General features: G+C 40.9%; 1 protein-coding gene across 1 annotated transcript in view; it reads right to left on the reverse strand.

Moving 5' to 3' along the window:
* CACNA2D3 (calcium voltage-gated channel auxiliary subunit alpha2delta 3) overlaps nt 1-19,490 on the reverse strand; it is a 1,008,438-nt gene that overhangs the window by 620,639 nt on the left and 368,309 nt on the right. Inside the window, exon 5 of the mRNA XM_027835883.1 lies at nt 14,889-15,051. Coding sequence (XP_027691684.1) covers nt 14,889-15,051 — 163 coding nt within the window. The remainder of the gene's footprint in view (nt 1-14,888; nt 15,052-19,490) is intronic.

Consider the following 19,490-nt stretch of genomic DNA (forward strand, 5'->3'; position numbering starts at 1 on the left):
TCTGAGTTCAAATCTGCACCTCCTGGCTGCCCAAATATAAACAAAGCAACAGAAAATGAGAAGCAAGTCAATTATAATGCAAGCCAAGGTCAGAGAAAACTGGCCCACCCAACAACCCATTAAGCAGAAATGTCTGCAGTTGGATAAAGAAATAATTAACAATATGACAGATAGCTCTGAGAAATTCACTGAATTTGCGAGTTGGAAGGGGCCGCAGCAGCCATCCAATGGTAAATCTGACATTAAGTGATTGTCAGAGCTCTCCTAGAAGAAAAGGGACCCCAGCACCTCTCAATGCTCTCCATTCCATTTTTGGACAGTTATAATTATTAAGAAGTTTTGTCTTGTTTTGTCTTATTTTTCCTGATGTTAAGCTTAAATTGGTCTTTATGACACATCCATGTGTTATTATTGGTTTTTCCCCCTGGGGATAAATAAAACAATGCTAATCCCTCCTCTGAGCAGCTAGGTGGCACAGTGGATAGGGTGCTGGATTTGGAATCAGAAAGACTCGAGTTCAAATTTGGCTTCAGACACTTACTAGCTATGTGACCTTGAGCAAGTCACATAAGCCTGTTTGCCTCAGTTTTCTCATCTATAAAATGAACTGCAGAAGGAAATGGAAAACCACTCTAGTATCTTGGCCAAGAAAATCTCAGATAGGGGCATGAAGAATCAGACATGACTGAAATGACTGAAAAATAGCACATCCCTTCTCTGTATGACAAGACTTCAGATACTTGAAAACCATTATGGTGTCCTCTTTCGAATCTTCTCTTCTTGGGACTAAACATGCCCAGTTCCTTCAAGAGATCGTTACATGAAATTCCCTCAAGGCCCTTCCCACACTTGGTTGTCTTCCTCTGAACATTCTTCAGTTATTTTTTTTTTTAGACAATTGGGGTTAAGTGACTTGCCCAGGGTCACACAGCTAGTAAGTGTCAAGTGTTTGGTCTGAGGCCAGATTTGAACTCGGGTCCTCCTGACTTCAGGGCTGGCGCTCTATTCACTGAGCCACCTAGCTACCCCTCCAGTTATTTTTTTTACCTTGATTCATCAAAGAAAATCATGTTCAGTATAACTTTCAATGTATTTTATGATCCAAAATCTTGTGAAACTGACAAATCCTTCATGGCATGTGCAGGGATCTGCTGTTAACCAGGATATTTAATTAGTGATTTGATATTTGGTAGAGAATGGGTCTTGGATTCAGGATGTCCAAGATTCTAATAATTCTTCTGACAATTATATAGCTAGGTGACCCCTGACAATTTATGTAGTTTTGATCTATGCCTAAGACACCTCCATAGGGCTCAAGCACAGATAGGTGGTGACCCACTCAGGCAGAGAAAATTACAACTCCATGAGTTATTCACAATGACAAAATCACAGATCCTTCCCATATCCATGTATGTCAATGACAAAACAGCCTCTCAATTAAAAACAATGAAGACAGTTCCCTCATTGACTCCTCTAGATATCAATTTCAAATATTTTCACATAGGATCCTGGGTGGAAAATAAAGTGAGGAAAAATAGACCAGATGTCGTTTGAATTTAAACTGAATCCCTGAAATATGGCAGCCACTACCACATGACCGAGGATGTGGACTGTCATATGCTATATGTTAAGAATATTCTCTTAAGTTTTTATAGAAAGGCAAGGAAGAGAAAATATGCATGGAAATGAAATGACTGGGCACACACATGTAGGAAACAGGACAGGGAATCAGGGAACAAGTTGCAATCCACATTTATGAGGATAGGGATTAGACCTATGATTTCACTGAAAGAAGGATACTCTCTATTAGGAAACTTCCTCTATGCATGCAGGTTGACAGCTTGCCTGCACCGTTTAGTCTTGGAGAGGCGATTAGAGTAACGAAAAATGAAATGGCTTCCCCAGGATCATGCAGCCCGTATGAATGAGGAGCAGGACTTGAATCCAAATCTCCCTGGCTTTTAGTCCAGCTCTCTATCCACTCTGCCGTCCTGCTACCTCTAAACCTAGCTTAGCAGGCCAGAAATGAGTAGGTGAGTCAGAATTTGCCTCACCACCACTTCTGCTCACTGGGACTAAGGCTGCTTTGGACTTCTGGGGCCAACAAGCAGGGCAAGCCTATATGTTTAATCTCTCTCTCTCTCTCTCTGTCTCTCTCTTTCTCTCTCTGTCTCTCTCTGTCTCTCTCTCTCTCTCTCTCTCTCTCTCTCTCTCTATCACACACACACACACACAAACCTTCAAATATTAAAAGGCAGAAATGATGTCCTCATTCCACTCTCCTTTACATTCCAACTGTCCCTAGTTCCTTCTTGTGATTGTAATATCTCATGGTTCCAGGTCCCATCATCACCTGATCCCTAAGGTCCCTTCAAGCTCAAGGTCCTGACCTTCTGGAGATGAGCACAGCAAGAACACCTCCAAAGTGGTCTATTCAAAGCTTCAATATGGCCAGGGCTCTATGATCAAATCAATGTGAGTATTCCCTCCAAAGATACAGATCTCAAGCCATCTTGTGCAACTCTTATCCAAACCTTTCCATGCATCCTTCATAGGAACTCCACCCAACACCCTGAAAGCCTCCCTCAAGCCTCCTTTGGCATCTGGTGGATACCAGAGAAGTATCCTCACTGCTCATGTGTTTCTTGTCCTTCCTTTCTGATTGGTCCATGCCTTCAAAAGCAATCCTCCCTTCCCTAGATGCCACCTTTTATTGCATCTCTTAGTGCACAAGGAGTCACACATGACCTGCCATGGTGTGCTAATACACTTCCCATGTGTTTCTCCAGGGCTGTTTGGAGCAGCTGCAATCTTAATTCTTCAGAGGCTGATATTGGTATCCTATGAATCGGAGCCATTCAGAGGGGGCTTGTTGTTTCTCTGACCTAGCAAGAACTTCACTATTGATGTAGGCTACCACTATCAGGATCCAAGATAAGGCTCTACTGTGGACAGAATGAGGCAAGGGAAGTTCAATAGTTACTCAGTCTGATTTTTCATCATGCATCACATATCCTTTGATGATTCTTAGTAAGGATACAATCAGTACTATTACATGAGTACTGAGCATGTTAAACCCAGAATCTGTTGGCACTCTGGGATAATTCACTTGCTAGCAATAAGCAGGGGATTGCTAAACAAAGTTATCTCTCTGATTGGATCTAAATCCCTAGGCAAATGTCAGCTCTCATAATTACTAATCTCATACTGAGAAAGATATTTGCTGTTGCAGAAAGTGATTTCCAAATGTCTGCCTATTTTCTGTTATCTCAGAAAACATTCCATATTTTCATCAAGGATACTATTGATATGTGTGTAGATCATTCTCATAAAGACTTTATAGAGATGAGGAAGGAGGCACATGGGCCAAAAATTATTTCCTTTAGATGTAGCCCTGCCTTTTTTTTTAGTGCGCTAAGAATGATGCATTACACAAATACTTTATCTATAGAAATGAGCATTTTAAGCATCTTAGGTGCAAATTCTTTTGTTGGAAGTATGAATCATCACTTATCTGATTCTCCTTCCAGGAGTTCTGTGCAAAAAGCCAGAGCTGTGAAGATTCCAAGAAAGAGAAAAATGCATACTTGTATAAATGCCCTTCTAGATTATCATGCCATGAGAATCCTCCATTGTTAATCCCTCTCCCTTCTCCTTCTCAAATTTACTTGTAATGTTCACCTGTGTGCACACTGCATCCCCTTTAGGGGAATGTAAGCTCCCTGAAGGAAAAACCATGTTTTCCATTTTGTCTTTGTATCCTCAGAGCCTAACATATAGTAGGTACTTAATGAATGCTGATAGGATTAAAATAGAGTTTCCTCTTCCAATATAGAGGCAAAATTACTGGTTAGTGAAAAGGAATAAATAGCATGAAATAAAAGAGGGACAATGGAGGAAAAATAGATCTGTAGGGAGTGTCTAGAGCCTGAAAGAAAAGCACTCAACCCCAAGAAGCTTATATCCTTCAGGAGCCACTGGAAAAATACTAACTGAGCTCTTTCCTCAGGAGAAGATTTTATTTTTATTTCTCAGACATCAAGAGCATTGGAGAAGGTTTTGTGAGGCAAATTATCTTTTAAGAGATGCCTTTGAGGATATTTCACAATCTGGAACAAAACAACAAAAGGGGATTCGTGACCATGGGAAGGGAGTGGCCTGCTCCGAATATGTTAGAATGGCCAGCTGCCTGACTGCTTCTCACAGCATCAAGAGTAGTGGCCCATCACTGCTCTCCTGAGATTAGATGGTGGACACAAGGAAAACTGAAGAAGCAGGCACTCAATTTAGGGAAACGGGTGTTTATGAAGTGCCTACAAGTGCCGGAAAGTGGGTATTCAATGGTAAAAATGACTACAGAGGCTACCTTTGAGCAGCTTACACTCTATTGCTTTTGTGGTATGTGTGGGAGAATCGAGGTCGGCTCACCTACACTGTGGCCTTATGGTATCAAAGATTCAGGATGGGGACCATGTTGAAATTTGTTCTATAAGGGAAAACAAGCCTAGGAATCCCTCTTGATTCCCCTTCCTTTAGGAGACTTGTCCTTTCCTATGTAACTTCACAATGTCAGTCAGTTGGCAAGCATTTACAGCCAGGCATTGTTCTAAGTGCTAAGGACACAAAAAAGAGCAAAAACATGGTGGCTGCACTCAAAAAGTTTACATTCTAATGAAGGAGACAAATGTAAATAACTTGGTAAAAAAGCAATAAGCATTTATTAAGTGCTTACTATGTGCCAGGCCCTCGACTGAGCACTGGAGATATAAATATGAGGTTCAAGGATCATAAATTCTAAAAAAGTGGGACAGGAACATTAGGACTCCCTTTCACCACATTAAGGGATGGCTTTTCCCCTATTAATTCTGATGGTGACTGGACCCAAGTTTGTCTAAATGCTTGGCCTTGACACAAGAGGAATGTTGTTCCTTACAAAATGGACTTTATCCTGAGTCAATAATTATGGGTGAAAGTGATCAGTAGCTAGGATGCAGCCAGGACCAAGGCATAGAGAAAACCCAAGTGTCTGTGGCCTTGGGGGCCTCTTCTTAAAATCTGAGATCCTCAGATTGGAGAGGACTTCAGTTTCCTCTAATAAAATGTCTTTATTTTCCTTGAAGCTCAAAGAGGGATTTGCCCAAGCAGGCTGAATTGAGGCTCAAACCTAACTAGATCTTCTGCATTCTAGCCTGATAATCTAGCACACACTACACTCCCCCCACCCCTGCCAATATCACTCATGACTCCAGTGTAGATGATATCATTTGCAACTTGATTCTGAAGAAATTTCAACTATCCATCTATCCTAAGAAACCCTCTGGGAAAACCTCAGAGAAATGGATGGTTTGTCTTTAAATCAATATAGCCATGCTCTGTGATTTTGTGAGTCAAGTACTAACTCAGGTCACAGCCCATTTTTAACTTAGTGGACATGTCTTAGGAGTCACCTGAGAATCCAAGGGGTTATCTAAAATGCCCAAGGTGACACAATTCATTACAGAAGTGGCATCTAGGCCCAGATCCATGACTCTGCCATGCCAGGCTGCCTCTTTTTTACTGTTTATTTGAACAGAGCTGTTCCTGGTGCAAAAATCATAAAGCCATTTGCCACAGTCACTGTGTTTTTCCACTCACCCATACATCAGTAGAGACCAGACAGCTGGGATACAACAATAGCTCTTGGGTTTAAAAAAAGAAAAAAAAAACACTTCTGGTGGATTTAGAGAAAGGCAGCTAGATTTGGAATGAGCCTTCCTGTGTTCAAGTCTTTCTTCAGATAGTAGCAAGTCATTCAAAATTTATGGGCCTCAGTTTAAAAATGGAGATAAACATCACACTGATCAACAACGGAGTTATTGTGATAATCAGATAAGATAGGCTATGTAAAGTACTTTGCAAACTTCAAACTGCCGCAATCACCAAAGTGTCACGAGCAGGTTTGGAGCAGACTATCTGGCAATCACACACCCTCTGCTCCCACCATAACTCTCACATTCCTTTCTAGCTTTTCCTCTCTTTCTTTGCTTCTTTTCCCCTACTGCATTTTTACCTTTTGACATCCCTGATATCCTCCCTCACCGTGACTTCTAATTTCTTTCTCCAAGACTGCCTCTGATGCTCAATTTAGCCTAATTTTGCCTGGGGTTGAACCTCCTAAGAGCAAAGCTAGGTTGGAAAAGAACGGCTTTTGACTGAAGTCAACAAGAGAAGTGGTCCTAACCTTGTTACATATTTGCCCTTTTGTCTGCTAGGCTCATGTGACTTGCTTCATTGATGTCTACTTGTATTTCAGATATAATTCAAGAATGTCATAGCCTCCTCTCAGGGATGCTCAAAAGCCTCACTCTCAATAAAAGATCCCTTGGGAGGAACTCTTCCTTAATGCAGAGAGCCCACAAGCCAAAATGATAACCCCCATAGAATCTTCCATAAAGCAACCAGAACTCAAAAAACAGCATCCTAAGAGCCAAGGGTAGAAATCCTGCAGCCAGACATGTGGCGGGGTATGGTCATCTCTGGGCAGCAAGGTCTTTCTCTGCATATATTGTTTCATCTACAGGCTGCCCACCATGTGTAGAATACTTTTTGTTTCCTCACTTGTACCTCAATGAATCACCAGTTCTCTTAAAGGCTCAGATCAGACACAATCAGGTCCTATGTGAGGCTTTTTCTGACTACCCCAGTTATCAGTGCTCACTCCCATTGAAATTACTTAGCATTTATTTTGTAAATTATTTGTATTTATTTATTTACATATGTCCTTTCCAAAAAAGTTAAATTCCTTGAGGGCAGGAACTCTTACTTTTTGTTTGTGCATTCCCAGCAACTAGTGGAATGTCTGGAACACAGTAGATGCTCAATAACTATCTATTGCATTAAATCTAATGATTTCCATGGTGACCATTGGTTTAGAACTGCCTTTCTATTTCATTACTTAATGTACAAAAAAGTAGAAACAGAATAGATATTTTGGCCAAACATCAAGATATGTCTACTTTCTATAGTAATGGACTGAACATAGAAGTCATCTTGGGCAATCCAGAACACATAGTGGTTTTCAGATTTCAGCATCAACTGCCATTGATATCTAGCACAAGACCATAGCATCCAAGTAGAATCAGTTAATCCCATTTGACACACATGATTTTAAGCTGTCAAGAAACAGGCAAGTTTTTCCTTTGTGGGAAGCAAACTAACCAGCATGGATTCATCAAAGCCAAAGTTCAAGCTCCATACATACATTTCAAGAATCAGCTGAAGAGACTTTGAAAGATAAAACATTTTCCCATAGCTACGAAAAGAAATGACTGTTTGGGTATGGTTTGAAGTAAACAAAATGGAAACAGTCATTTTCCTGAAGTCCCCTTCCCTGTCTCTCTGAGCAGTGTCTCATTTCCTGTCCAAACTGTTTTGGGCAGCCCAGTTGACCTTGGTCAATTGTTCAGAGGGTCCTTAGGGGAAATAGAGTTGCTCTGTACATAGGAGACAGGAAGGCCCTGTAGGAACATTTAATAGAAGATTAAATGTTACTTTGGAGACATTTTTGAATTAAATGATTGGCTAGCTAACTTCCAGGTGAAGCGAAATTGAATGTGGTCCCAAGCTGTGCTGGCCATGTTGATTTTGCTCTGCAATCATGGCAACATTTCTTCTTTCTATGGTGTGGGAGGTCAATGATGGAGAGGGCATTAGAATTATGAAGCTTGAGAGGGTGGAGCCAAGATGGTGGAGGGAAAGCAGTGACTTGCTTGAGCTCTCCCCCCAAACCCCTCCAAATAACTATAAAAAATGGCTCTAAACAAATTATAAAGCAGCAGAATGCACAAAAAGACTGAGTGAAACAAATTTGCAGCCAAAGACAGCCTGGATGGTTGATCGGAAAGGTATATCATGCCAGGCTGGGAGAGGAGCAAAGTGAGGCATGAGCTCGCAGGCCACAGTGAACCTGGAGCAGGCCTCAAAGGACTGAATTGCGGGCAGCTGTGGTGGTTTCTAGACTTCTCAACCCATGAACACCAAAGACAACTTAGAAGGTCAATGGGAAAAGTCCGTGACTGCGGTGAGAGAAGGAGCTAGGTCTCAGCAGTCCCTAGGGCAGTGGCTGTTTCCCGAGCTTCCGGCCCACAGACTGAAGGGGACTCAAGTGGCTGATAAGAGGGGGATTGCAGGGATCTTTTTGCCAGCACTGAGGCAGGAATATCTTGCTTTGCCCGTGCTTGGATCTGGGTCACAGTTCTGAGGGGTGGTCCTGGTGGGGGGAGGAATGCTGGGGTGGTGGAGCTTGTTGTGGCAGTGGAGAAGAAACACCTTGCCCCTTATCATAGCACCTTAGAAGAACTGAAAATTTTCAGGTCCCTAGAAGTATCTCTGAAAATGGCTGTACAAACCCCTGAAGCTTAGGACAGTACATTCTCCACATTGGAAGCAGACTTTTACCTTAACAAAGAGTTTAAAACTCAAGTAATTGGCCGGGATCATGAGTAAGCAGCGCAAAAAGAATCAGACTATATTATCTTACTTTGGTGACAAAGAAGATCAAAGCATACAACCAGAAGACAACAAAATCAAAGCTCCTACATCCAAAGCCTCTAAGAAAAATATGAATCAGTCCCAGGCCTTGGAAGAGCTCAAAAGGGATTTTGAGAAGCAAGTAAGAGAAGTAGAGTAAAAACTGAGGGCTTTGCAAGAAAATCATGAAAAACAAGTCAACAGCTTGCTAAAGGAGACCCAAAAAATACTGAAGAAAAGAACAACTGAAAAAATAGCCTAACCCAAATGGCAAAAGAGGTCCAAAAAGCCAATGAGGAGAAGAATACCCTAAAAAGCAAAATTGGCCAAATGGAAAAGGAAGTCCAAAAGCTTATTGAAGAAAATACTTCCTTAAAAATTAGAATAGAGCAATTGGAAGCTAGTGACTTTATAAGAAATCAAGACACTGTAAAGCAAATCTAAAAGAATGAAAAATTAGAAAACAATGTGATATATCTCATTAGAAAAACACCTGACCTGGAAAATAGATCCAGGAGAGAGAATTTAAAAATTATTGGGCTATCTGAAAGCCATGATCAAAAAAAGAGCCTAGACATCATCTTTCAAGAAATTATCCAGGAAAACTGCCCTGATATTTTAGAACTAGAGGGCAAAATAGAAATTGAAAGAGTCCACCAATCTCCTCCTGAAAGAGATCCCCAAAGGAAAACTCCTAGGAATATTGTAGCCAAATTCCAGAGTTCCCAGGTCAAGGAGAAAATATTACAAGCAGCCAGAAAGAAACATTTCAAGTATTGTGGAAACACAATCAGGATAACACAAGATTTAGCTGCTTCTACATTCAGAGACCACAGGGCATGGAATATAATATTCCAGAGGTGAAAGGAGATAGGATTACAACCAAGAATCACCTACCCAGCAAAACTGAGTATAATCCTGCAGGGGAAAAAATGGTCATTCAGTGAAATAGAGAACTTTCAAGCATTCTTGATGAAAAGACCAGAGCTGAATAGAAAATTTGATTTTCAAATACAAGACTCAAGTGGCACATGAAAAGGTAAACAGGAAAGAGAAAGTCATGAAAGACTTATTAAGGTTGAACTGTTTACATTCCTGAATGGAAAGATGATATTTGTAACTCATGAGACCTTTGTCAGTATTAGGGTAGTTGGAGGGAAAAAATCACATGTATGTATATAGATAGATAGATAGATAGATAGATAGATAGATAGATAGATAGATAGATAGAAAGATAGATAGATACATAGATACATAGATAGATAGAGGGCACAGGGTGAGTTGAAAATGAAGGGGTCATATCTGGAGAATAAAATTAAGGAATGAGAGAGGATTATACTAGGAGAAAGAGAAAGGGAGAGATAGAATGGGGTAAATTATCTCACAAAAAAAACAGAAAAGAAAAGGCTCTTACAGTGGAGGGGAAACCGGGGAAGGTGAGAGGGAATGAGTGAATCTTATTCTCATAGAATTTGACGTAAGGAGAGAATAACACACCCACTCAATTGGGTATGGAAATCTGTCTTACCCTACAGGAAAGTAGCAGGGGGAAGGAGACAAGAGAGTAGGGGGATGATAGAGAGGAGGGCAGATTGGGAAAGGGGGTAATCAGAAGCTAGTACTTCTGAGGAGGGTCAGGGTCAAAAGAAAGAATAGAATAAATGAGAGGGCAGGATAGGATTAAGGGAAATAGAGTTAGTTTTTCACAGCATGTCTACTATGGAAGTGTCTTGCATAACTGCACATATATAACCTATATTTAGTTGCTTGCCTTATCAATGAGGGTGGGTGGGGAGGGAGGAAGGGAGAAAATTTGGAACCCAAAGTTTTAAAAACACTTGTTTAAAAAAATGTTTTCACATGCAACTGGGAAATAAGAAATACAGGAAATGGGGTACAGAAATCCATCCTGCCCTACAGGAAAATTGAAGGGGAAGGGGATAAGAGAAGGGGGGGAGAGATAGAAGGGAAGACAGACTAGCAGAAGGGGTATTCAGAACACATGCCATTTTGGGGTGGGGGGAGGGACAAGATGGGGTAAAAGTTTGGAACTAAAAATCTTGTAGAAGTAAATGTTGAAAACAAAAAAAAATAAAAATTACCATAATAAGAACAAAAAAAGAACTATGAAGCTCTTTAAGGATAGGTAAAGCCAGACTGGGAACATTCAACTTGTCATGCAATTAAAACTCACTAAAATCCTTAATTGCTCATGCAACTTGTAAGCGACTGCCACTTAAAAAAGCTTTCTTAATTATTTTGAAATTTGCTCCATTTTGAAATATGCTCCATAGTCTTGCTAATTTTGAGTCTTCATCTGAAAATCTGTCTTCCCTGAGATGAACGCATTAACAACTGCCAGTTTCATAGTAACATGTGTAGCTGGACACAACCTCGTGATGTGATACCAGGCATCCAAGACCACATTCCTCTGGCTCTGCCCACTTAGAACAAAAGGGTATCTTTTGCCATAGGCCACCAGACTCAGGCTTGCTGCTCTACAAGGGGACAGGTATAGATGACAGAAGTCCTCCTTGGAATCAGGAATGCCCAAGTTCATATACTGCCTCAGGCAATTGAAGACTGAGGCCCAGAGAAGAAAAGAGAATTAAGTACTGAGCTTAAATGTAGAACAGAGAAGACAAGTTGTATGGACTCTCCCTATTCCCCCTTCTACAGTACTTTCTTTTACCCTCCAGGAATTGCATTCACCAACACAAAGCCTGTGTTGGCAGATGGTGCTGTGAATGACTACCATGCTGGCATGAAATGGAAGACGGATTACTCTTGTGTTCCTTGGCCCTTTGGGGCAAGACTAGGAATAATGGGCAAAGACTGGAGAGAAAAATGACAGTTCCAGGTAAAGAACTGTCCCAAAGTAGAATGTGTAAACCCAGGAGATTATGGGCTTCCCTCTCAGTAGAGAGCTTCCAGGTAAGATGGGGCAACTATTTATTGGAGCTGGATTTTGGTACAGAAAGGATTCTTATCACCATAAGAGTTGGATGGGAAGGCCTACCAGGACCTTTCCAAATTTCAGATTTATTAAGTTCACAGAAAACTTAAAACTGTTTTATCTCAGATGAACTGCTAATCTCCCTAAGCCTCGGTTTCTTCATCTGTGAAATGAAGATTAAAAGAAGGGTGATTGCAGAAATAAAAGCCCTATGTATTATCACCATTATTATTATTCTTATAGAGACAACATCTGGACATTGGAGATTCTTTCACAAACTTAATGAATACTGTATTCAGGCAATGAATCCCTTTCAAAATCTATCTAATCAGTCTGCACTATTTGGGGGGTTAGGAAACTCGAGGGGAGCATGAACATGGGTGTTGAAATCACCTAGTATAAGGGTGGGGAGCCTGTGGCCTGGAGGCCACATGTGGCCCTCTAGGTCCTCAAGTGCAGCCCTTTGACTGAGCCTTGTCTTAACTTCTAAAGCTTCCACTCCTCAGGACTTTCTTGGATCATTACTGTTGCTCTGATTTCACTTTCCTCCCTACCCAATATCCACCCTATAGCAGACCAGTCCAATTCTTCAGTGTCCTGTTCTCTCAGATCTCTCAGCCTTTGTCATATCTCTGTTCATGCCTTGCCAAACCTGGGCCTCAGATTACTTAATCCAACTCACGCACTGCTGAATGTGGCTGGAGAACATTCCACACCTGTTTTGACTAAGTACATTAGAGATTCATGCTTTGTAACATCTCCTGGCCTCTTCTAACAGCCAGCAGCCCACTTTATTTCTCTGCAGTTGAGTCCCTAATTCATTTCTGAGGGTATATATTGAAAACCTTCTTTTCTCTCCTCAAGCTTTTAGCACCTTTCCCTCCCTTCTCAAGTAAGGATCCTGATTCTCCCTTTACTAAGAAACTTGAAGTTATTTGCTGTGAGATTCTGCCTCTCACCTCTTCATCACAAAACACCTTGACATTGTCCCTTATTCCCTCCTTTTCCCAAGCTCTCATAATGTAGTAACCCTTCTCCTTGCCTAGACCAACCCCTCTACATGTGCAATTGAGCTAATCTTCCTTCTCCTGCAGATTTCAGTCCCAATAACCCTTCTTTAGTCTTCAATCACTCCCCCTTTACTTAGCAAAAACTTACAAAAGTGCCCCAGTTTCACCCCAATATGAAACCTTCACTAGACACTATCAGCCCTCAGAATATACTACTCTATCTCTTCTCCTTTTCTCAGCCAAACACCTAGAAAATTCTGATAACATTTACTGCTTCTGTTTCCTCTCTTCTCACTCCTTCCTCAGCTCCCTGCAATCTGGCTTCAGATCTCATCACTCTGCTGAAACCACTCTCTCCCAAGTTGCCAGTGATCACTTAAGAGATACACTGAATGGTCTTTCCTCAGTCATCTTCTTCCCTCATGCCCTCTTTGCTGCATTTGACAATGATGACCACTCTTTCCTGGATACTCTCTCCCACCTGGGATTTCATGATACTACTCTTTCCTGGTTCTTCTACCTGCTCAACCAATTTTTCTGAGTCTCTTTTGCTAGATGATTATCCATAACTCACACACCCACCTGACATGTTCCCCAAGACTCTCCCCTGGGCCCTCTTTCCTCTCCCTACTCTCTCATTTGGTAACCTCCTCAGCTCTCATGAGCTTAATGATCATCTCTCTGTTGATGACTCTCAGAGCTATATATCTAGCCCACAATCTCTGCTAAGTTTCAGGCCCTTATCACCAACTGTCCCTTGGACATTTCATCCTGGATGTTCTCAGGAACGTTTCAAACTCATTATGTCCAAAACTAAACTTATTTTCACTTAAAAAGTCCTTCCTTCTTCCAAACTTCCCAATTTTACCATTCTGCAATCTCCCAGGCTTATAATATGAGTGCTATCATTGACACCTCTCTCTCTCTCTCTCTCTCCAGCACTTGAACTCAGTTGCCAAATTTTGCTAATTCTACTGCCAAAGCATCTCTCACATCCACCACCTTCTCTCTACTCATATGTCTACCACCTTAGTATAGGCCCTCATAACTTCTCAACTAAATTTTGCAGTGACCTCTCATACCTGATCTCCCTGCCTCAAGACTTTCCCCATTCCAGTCCATCTTCTACATAGCTTCCCAAATGATTTTAGTTACTTACATGACTGTGGCATTTCTGTACGCAATGAGACAGCAGCTTCCTACTCACTCCAGAGTAAAATAAAAACTTCTCTGTTTGACTTTCAAAGTCCTTCCCAGACTGGTCCCAACCTAGCTTTCCAGCCTCAGTGGACATTACTCTCCCTTCCACATTTGAAATCCAGTTCAACGGCCCTTCTCTATATTCCTTCACCTCCTTATCTTATGTCCAAGCATTTGCACCAGCTATCCCCCATGCAAGGGCTGCAGTCACTACTCATTTCTGTCTCAGAGAATCCCTATTTCTCTTCAGATTCAATTCTAGAACTCTCCCTCCCCAACAATCTTGGATCCAATTACCTCGTATTATTGTGTACATGTTTATATATGCAGTTGTTCTGTCCCAATTCAAAAGTCAATTGGCACAGTCAATAGTCATTAAATGCCTACTATGTGCCAAGCATTTTGCTAAGCACTAGGGTTACAAAAAGAGACAAAAGATGGTCCCTGCTCTCAAGGAGCTCATTACCTAAATAAAGTCTTTGAGAGTAGTAACTATCTTATTCTTTTTAATTGTATCCCTAGCACCTAGTACAGCCCTGGCACATAGTAGGGACTTAATAAATGCATTTTGAATGATAGACCTGATGATACAAAGGCAGAATGAGAAGCAATTCCCTCTTTTTCTATATCACATGGCCTTCCACCACTCTGCTCCATGCTGTCGTGTGCTGGACATCTAAAGGAGAGAGAGGCCTGGGCATACCACATTTCCATTTTCCCTGACATTTAGGCCAATAAATCAAGCCACTTGGATTTCATACGTGTGTCACAATGTTCTGTCACTTAAGAGATATGTTGATGAGAGTTGCCCGAGGAGGCTCAGAGGTGTCACACAACTAACACACGTTAGAGACTGATTTCTAACCCCATATCTGTCCAACAATATATGTGCTATGCAACACTCCCTTCAAGACATTTCATTTAAAAATAGACAGATAGACAGGTGGATGGATAGATAGATGGGTGGATGGATAGATAGATAGATGGATGGATGGGTAGATACAATCAAATACAGTTTTAAAAGGCACAGGAACAGTGGAGAGATCCTTAGCAGGAAGAAAAGCAAAGTTACTTTAGGTCTGTCCACAGATCCTGCCTGGATCTCCACCTAATTTGTCAACACAGGCCTCTCCTGGTCTCAGGCATAAGTGGCTTGATTCCTCCCAGCTCAAGTACCCAAGCCCAAATATCAAATGGCTGCACACCAGACTTACCCTTGTTGTACATGTTGGTTGGAACTTGAACATCACTCAGACTGATGTTGACAGGCAAGTTGTTAAAATGGTCATTTGGAACCAAGATGAACTCCTTCCCCAGCTCCAAATATTTTCCTTCCTCATCTTGTTCATTAATCAGGACTGCGTTGAAATATTCATACTGAAAGAGGAAATCAAAGGAAGTGACTTGTTACAATGTGTTCCTATCTGATCTGGGTATCCAATGAGTTTTTTGACAATTTTCCATTCATTACTATCCACATGTGAGTCTGTCTAAAAGAAAAAAAGTCTCTTTCAATTGAAAGATACAAAATGAGACTACTCAGCTGCAGAGGGTTAAAGAAAAGGATTAAGCCTATGATTTCATTGGTTTAAGGAATTCCTATTAAGGGGAAATCTATAAGTGCAGATCAGGACCTTCTCTGCAACTTTGGCTCAAAGGATTGCTGAAAAAGTTATCCCTTATAAGTTATATAAAGTTAACCCTGATTCTCTTCCTGAGTACAAATCTGGCCTCACACATTTCTTAGCGGTGTGACCTGGGCAAGTCACTTAACCATGTTTACCTTAGTTTCCTAATCTATAAAATGAGCTGGAGAAGGAAATGGCAAACTACTCCAGTATCTTTGCCAAGAAATGACTGAACAACAGCATGGTTGAACAACAGGCCTAAATATAGATGGGTAGATAGATAGATTAGATTAGATAGATCTATATCATCTGTCTGACTTTCTATCTATCTATCTATCTATCTATCTATCTATCTATCTATCTATCTATCTATCTATCTATATATGTCTGTGTATCAGTGTTTATAAAAGCCAGCCCACTTTATAATGTGATAAAGGATCTCCTAGCACAATGCCTCCTTATTAGCCCTTTGCAGTTTGGCTTCTGCCACCTGACTGTAATTGCTTTTTCCAAAGTCATTAGTGATTTCTATACTGCTAAGTGCCCTCTTCTCAATGCACACTGTTCTTGACCTCTCTGCACTGTTGAACACCCTCTCCTCTCTGGAGTTTTGTGACATTGCTTTATCCTGACCTTCTTTTGACTGTCCAATTTCTTGTTCTCTGGCTGTTCTGTAGTATTCTTATCTATCCATATTCTGATGCCTTTATGTGGTTTTACCCCACAGCTCAGGCCTGTGGCCTCTCCTCTTCTTTGACTTGACTTCTCAGAGATCTCACTGTCTCCCAAGGTGACTTCTGACCCCTCCACTGAGATGACTCCAAAATCTGCATATCTCATCTTTCAGATCTCAAAGCCCACACCTCCAGCTGCACCTCCAAACCTCCAGCAGATTATCCCACAGACATCTCAAACTCAATATTTCCAACACAGAAGTTATTATTTTCCCCCAAAATTTTGCCCCTTTTCTTAACTTTCCCTTTTTCTTTCAAAATCACTACCATTCTATCAGTTATAAACATTGACAACCTAGGATACATCCACAACTCTTCCTTCACTCCCCACCTCTGTAATGAATCACTGCCAAGCTCTGTGGATTCTAATTCTCTACATCTTTATATATTTATCTGACTTTTTAATACTCAAATGACCACCATGCTAACAAAGGCCTTTAGCTTGTCTTGCTTGTACCATTGGATTAGTCTCTTAAATGGTCACCCTACCTTAATCATGTGGCTTAGTATAGAGGGCACTGGACTTTGAGTCAGACACACTTGGATTCAACCTCAGACTCTTACTACCTGTGTAACCTGGGTCTCTTTACCTCCCTATGCCTCAGTTCCCTTTATTTAAGATAAGGAATTTAGATTCAGTCTCCGAGGTTAATTCTACCTCTGAATCTATGATTCTATGATCTTTGATCTCCCTCTAATTTATTTTCCAAATAGCTGCCAAATTGATATTCCTAGAGCACAGATTCAACCAAGTGCCCCTGCACAAGACCTTCCACTAGTTCCTTATCACCTCTGGGATAAAGTGCAAATTTTTCTGTTTGGCACTTAAGATACTTCACAAGGTCACTCCAACCTAGCTTTCCACACTGATCCCATTGAAGAAACCATGAATCAATAGAGAACAGGAGAATGTAATTACTAGAGGCTAAAGTTTGACAAATTAATAAATTAAGTTTGGGCTGGCACTCTGTTAAAAAATGGGTGGTTGTTAGCACATCAAAAATAATGTTGTATATGTGTTTTGTTTTGCTTCATTTTGGGTAGCAAACAACTTTCACTGGAAACAAAGATAGCAGCAGAAAAAGACTCAGAATCAGAGGACCCATCTCAGAGAACAAGAAGATTCCACCTAAGCTTCCTCTCTGTTTCATCACTAGAACCCACTGTAGGCAATCTCTCAAGACCATGATGCTGGTCCTTTGTGACCCCATGCACACTCTATTAGCCCCTTTCATCATCACCTACTTGCTACAAGCCTTTCTAATACTTCTTAAAGGCACTATTTGATTTTTTTTGGGGGGGTTGAGGAAAAAAAAACAAGGTAGGGAGCTATCCAGCATCTGATGGGAAGCTGGAAGGTGGGATCAGTCACACACCTTGACATAAGATCCCAGATGGAGATCTGGAAAGAATCTTAGCCATCATCTAATCTATTAATGTCAAACTCAGTTAGGAATGGATCTCTACAGGCAGCATATTGACTTAGAAAATCACAAATTAATATTATCTATGATTTATTATATTTTAATTTATTTTGTCAAATATTCCCTGATTACATTTAAATCTGATTCTGGTCCCATTCAGGCAGGCTGGGAGTTTGGCATCTCAGATCTAATCTACTCTTCCTCATTTTACAGACTCATAATGGACACCAAGAGAAGTCAAATGACATGCCCCAGGTCACACAGGTAATACATGACTGATCAGGGATTTGAGGCAGGTTTTCAGTCCCTAGATCCATATTCTTTCTATTTCACCATGCTGCTTCCCTGGAATGTATACCACTGAGGAGAAACTGTGCTTAGCTGGACTCTATGAAGCAAGCAAGCTTCTCTGTTGTTTTTTTCCCCTACTTGGTGACTATCACCTCCAGGCAAGTAAAGAGATGAAAGAACTTCTATTAAAACAAAAATACGGACAGGAAAAAAACGTTAATATATGCACATATGTAATTACATAAAATGTGAGCAAAGCTTTACCACAGCACTATACACAAAAAAGGCATTGAGACAACAGGCTAAGCCTGCATGTAGGCATGAATAGCCTTATATAGCCTTCAGCTATCCAATAGCATGCATGTTCACATGGGTGGATTATCAGAGTCGCTTCAGGTCTCCCTCCCTTAGAAGGTTTCCTAGCACACAGAACATTGAGAAGATGATGCTTGCTATGCATTATGTTAAATGACATCTTAATCTTCCCAGGACCAAAGCACTTCCCAGAAAGTTAACAATGCTATGAGGTCCAAAGCCTTCCAGGCTATTGTTCCCTATAACTAGAAATTTAATTTATTGAAAAATGAATTGTATGCCAGTTTTCAACAGAATGATGTGATAATTTCTTTTTTTCCCTTTTCCTTGAGCTCTTTTTTTGTGTTGAGATCTCTTATGGGGCCTTTGATTTCCCAAGTAATTAAATTATACATAAAGCTCAGAATGCCAATGAAGTCAGGAAGAAACCAGAGGTGGCTGATTTCCCAAAGGAAAATGTATCAGTTCCCCATGATCAATGTACTTCCCTTTTCATCCCCCAGTGGATAGGTACAAGCCACTCTGCCTTTGTAAGTCTGACACATGACATCACTCTGGCTTAGCAATTAAGAGGAGAGGAATTTTGTGAGCTGCACAATCAGTGTTATCATTTTGTCTCAGCAATGAGGTTGGTCAGGCCATAAGGCAATTCCATTTGGTTTCATTCTTCCAGAATTTCTAAGGTTTCACTCTGAATGATATTGAGTAGTCTATGGAGGAGAAGCATTTGAGTGGGCAAGTAAGCTTTGGCGAAGCTCTTAGAGTCTCATCCACTGAGGTAGGTCTTAAGGTCTCATCAACCTAGGGAGAAGGCCATGCATGGTTAGAGCTCTAACTCAAGTTGATTCTGGCTTCATATACCAATACTCAGTGAAGAAGGATCACAATTGGGAGCCAGTAAAAGCAATCACCATGCCTTCCTATGGTTAGAAACTCCTGCAGTTGAAGATTCCCTTCTAACAAAGAGTCCCACCATCTGTTTCTCTTGAGACACTAATTCATCTTTCTAAAGTTGTTTTTGCCCTGTTGCTCATTTGCCCTGCTGTTCAGTGATTCTCATGATCTACAAGAAGTGCAAACTCCATTTGGCTGGCATTCAAGGCCATCTACATCCTGACATAAGCTCCCTTTACATGTTCATTTCTCACTATTCCCCAACATTAAATCTCTGCTCCTGCCATAGAAGACTACTCATTTCCCATGAATATACCTTATAAATTTTTATCTTTACAGGATAAATGGAGAACAGGAGAATGTAATTACTAGAGGCTAAAGTTTGACAAATTAATAAATTAAGTTTGGGCTGGCACTCTGTTAAAAAATGTGAGGTTGTTAGCACATCAAAAATAATGTTGTATACGGAAGTTCCCCTTCCCCTTCCAAGAGGGTTCCAACTCAATCCACTTTGGCCATCAAAAGTCTAC

Source organism: Vombatus ursinus, unplaced genomic scaffold (assembly GCF_900497805.2).
Source record: "Vombatus ursinus unplaced genomic scaffold, bare-nosed wombat genome assembly UNPS02014817.1, whole genome shotgun sequence".
Lineage (NCBI taxonomy): Eukaryota > Metazoa > Chordata > Mammalia > Diprotodontia > Vombatidae > Vombatus > Vombatus ursinus.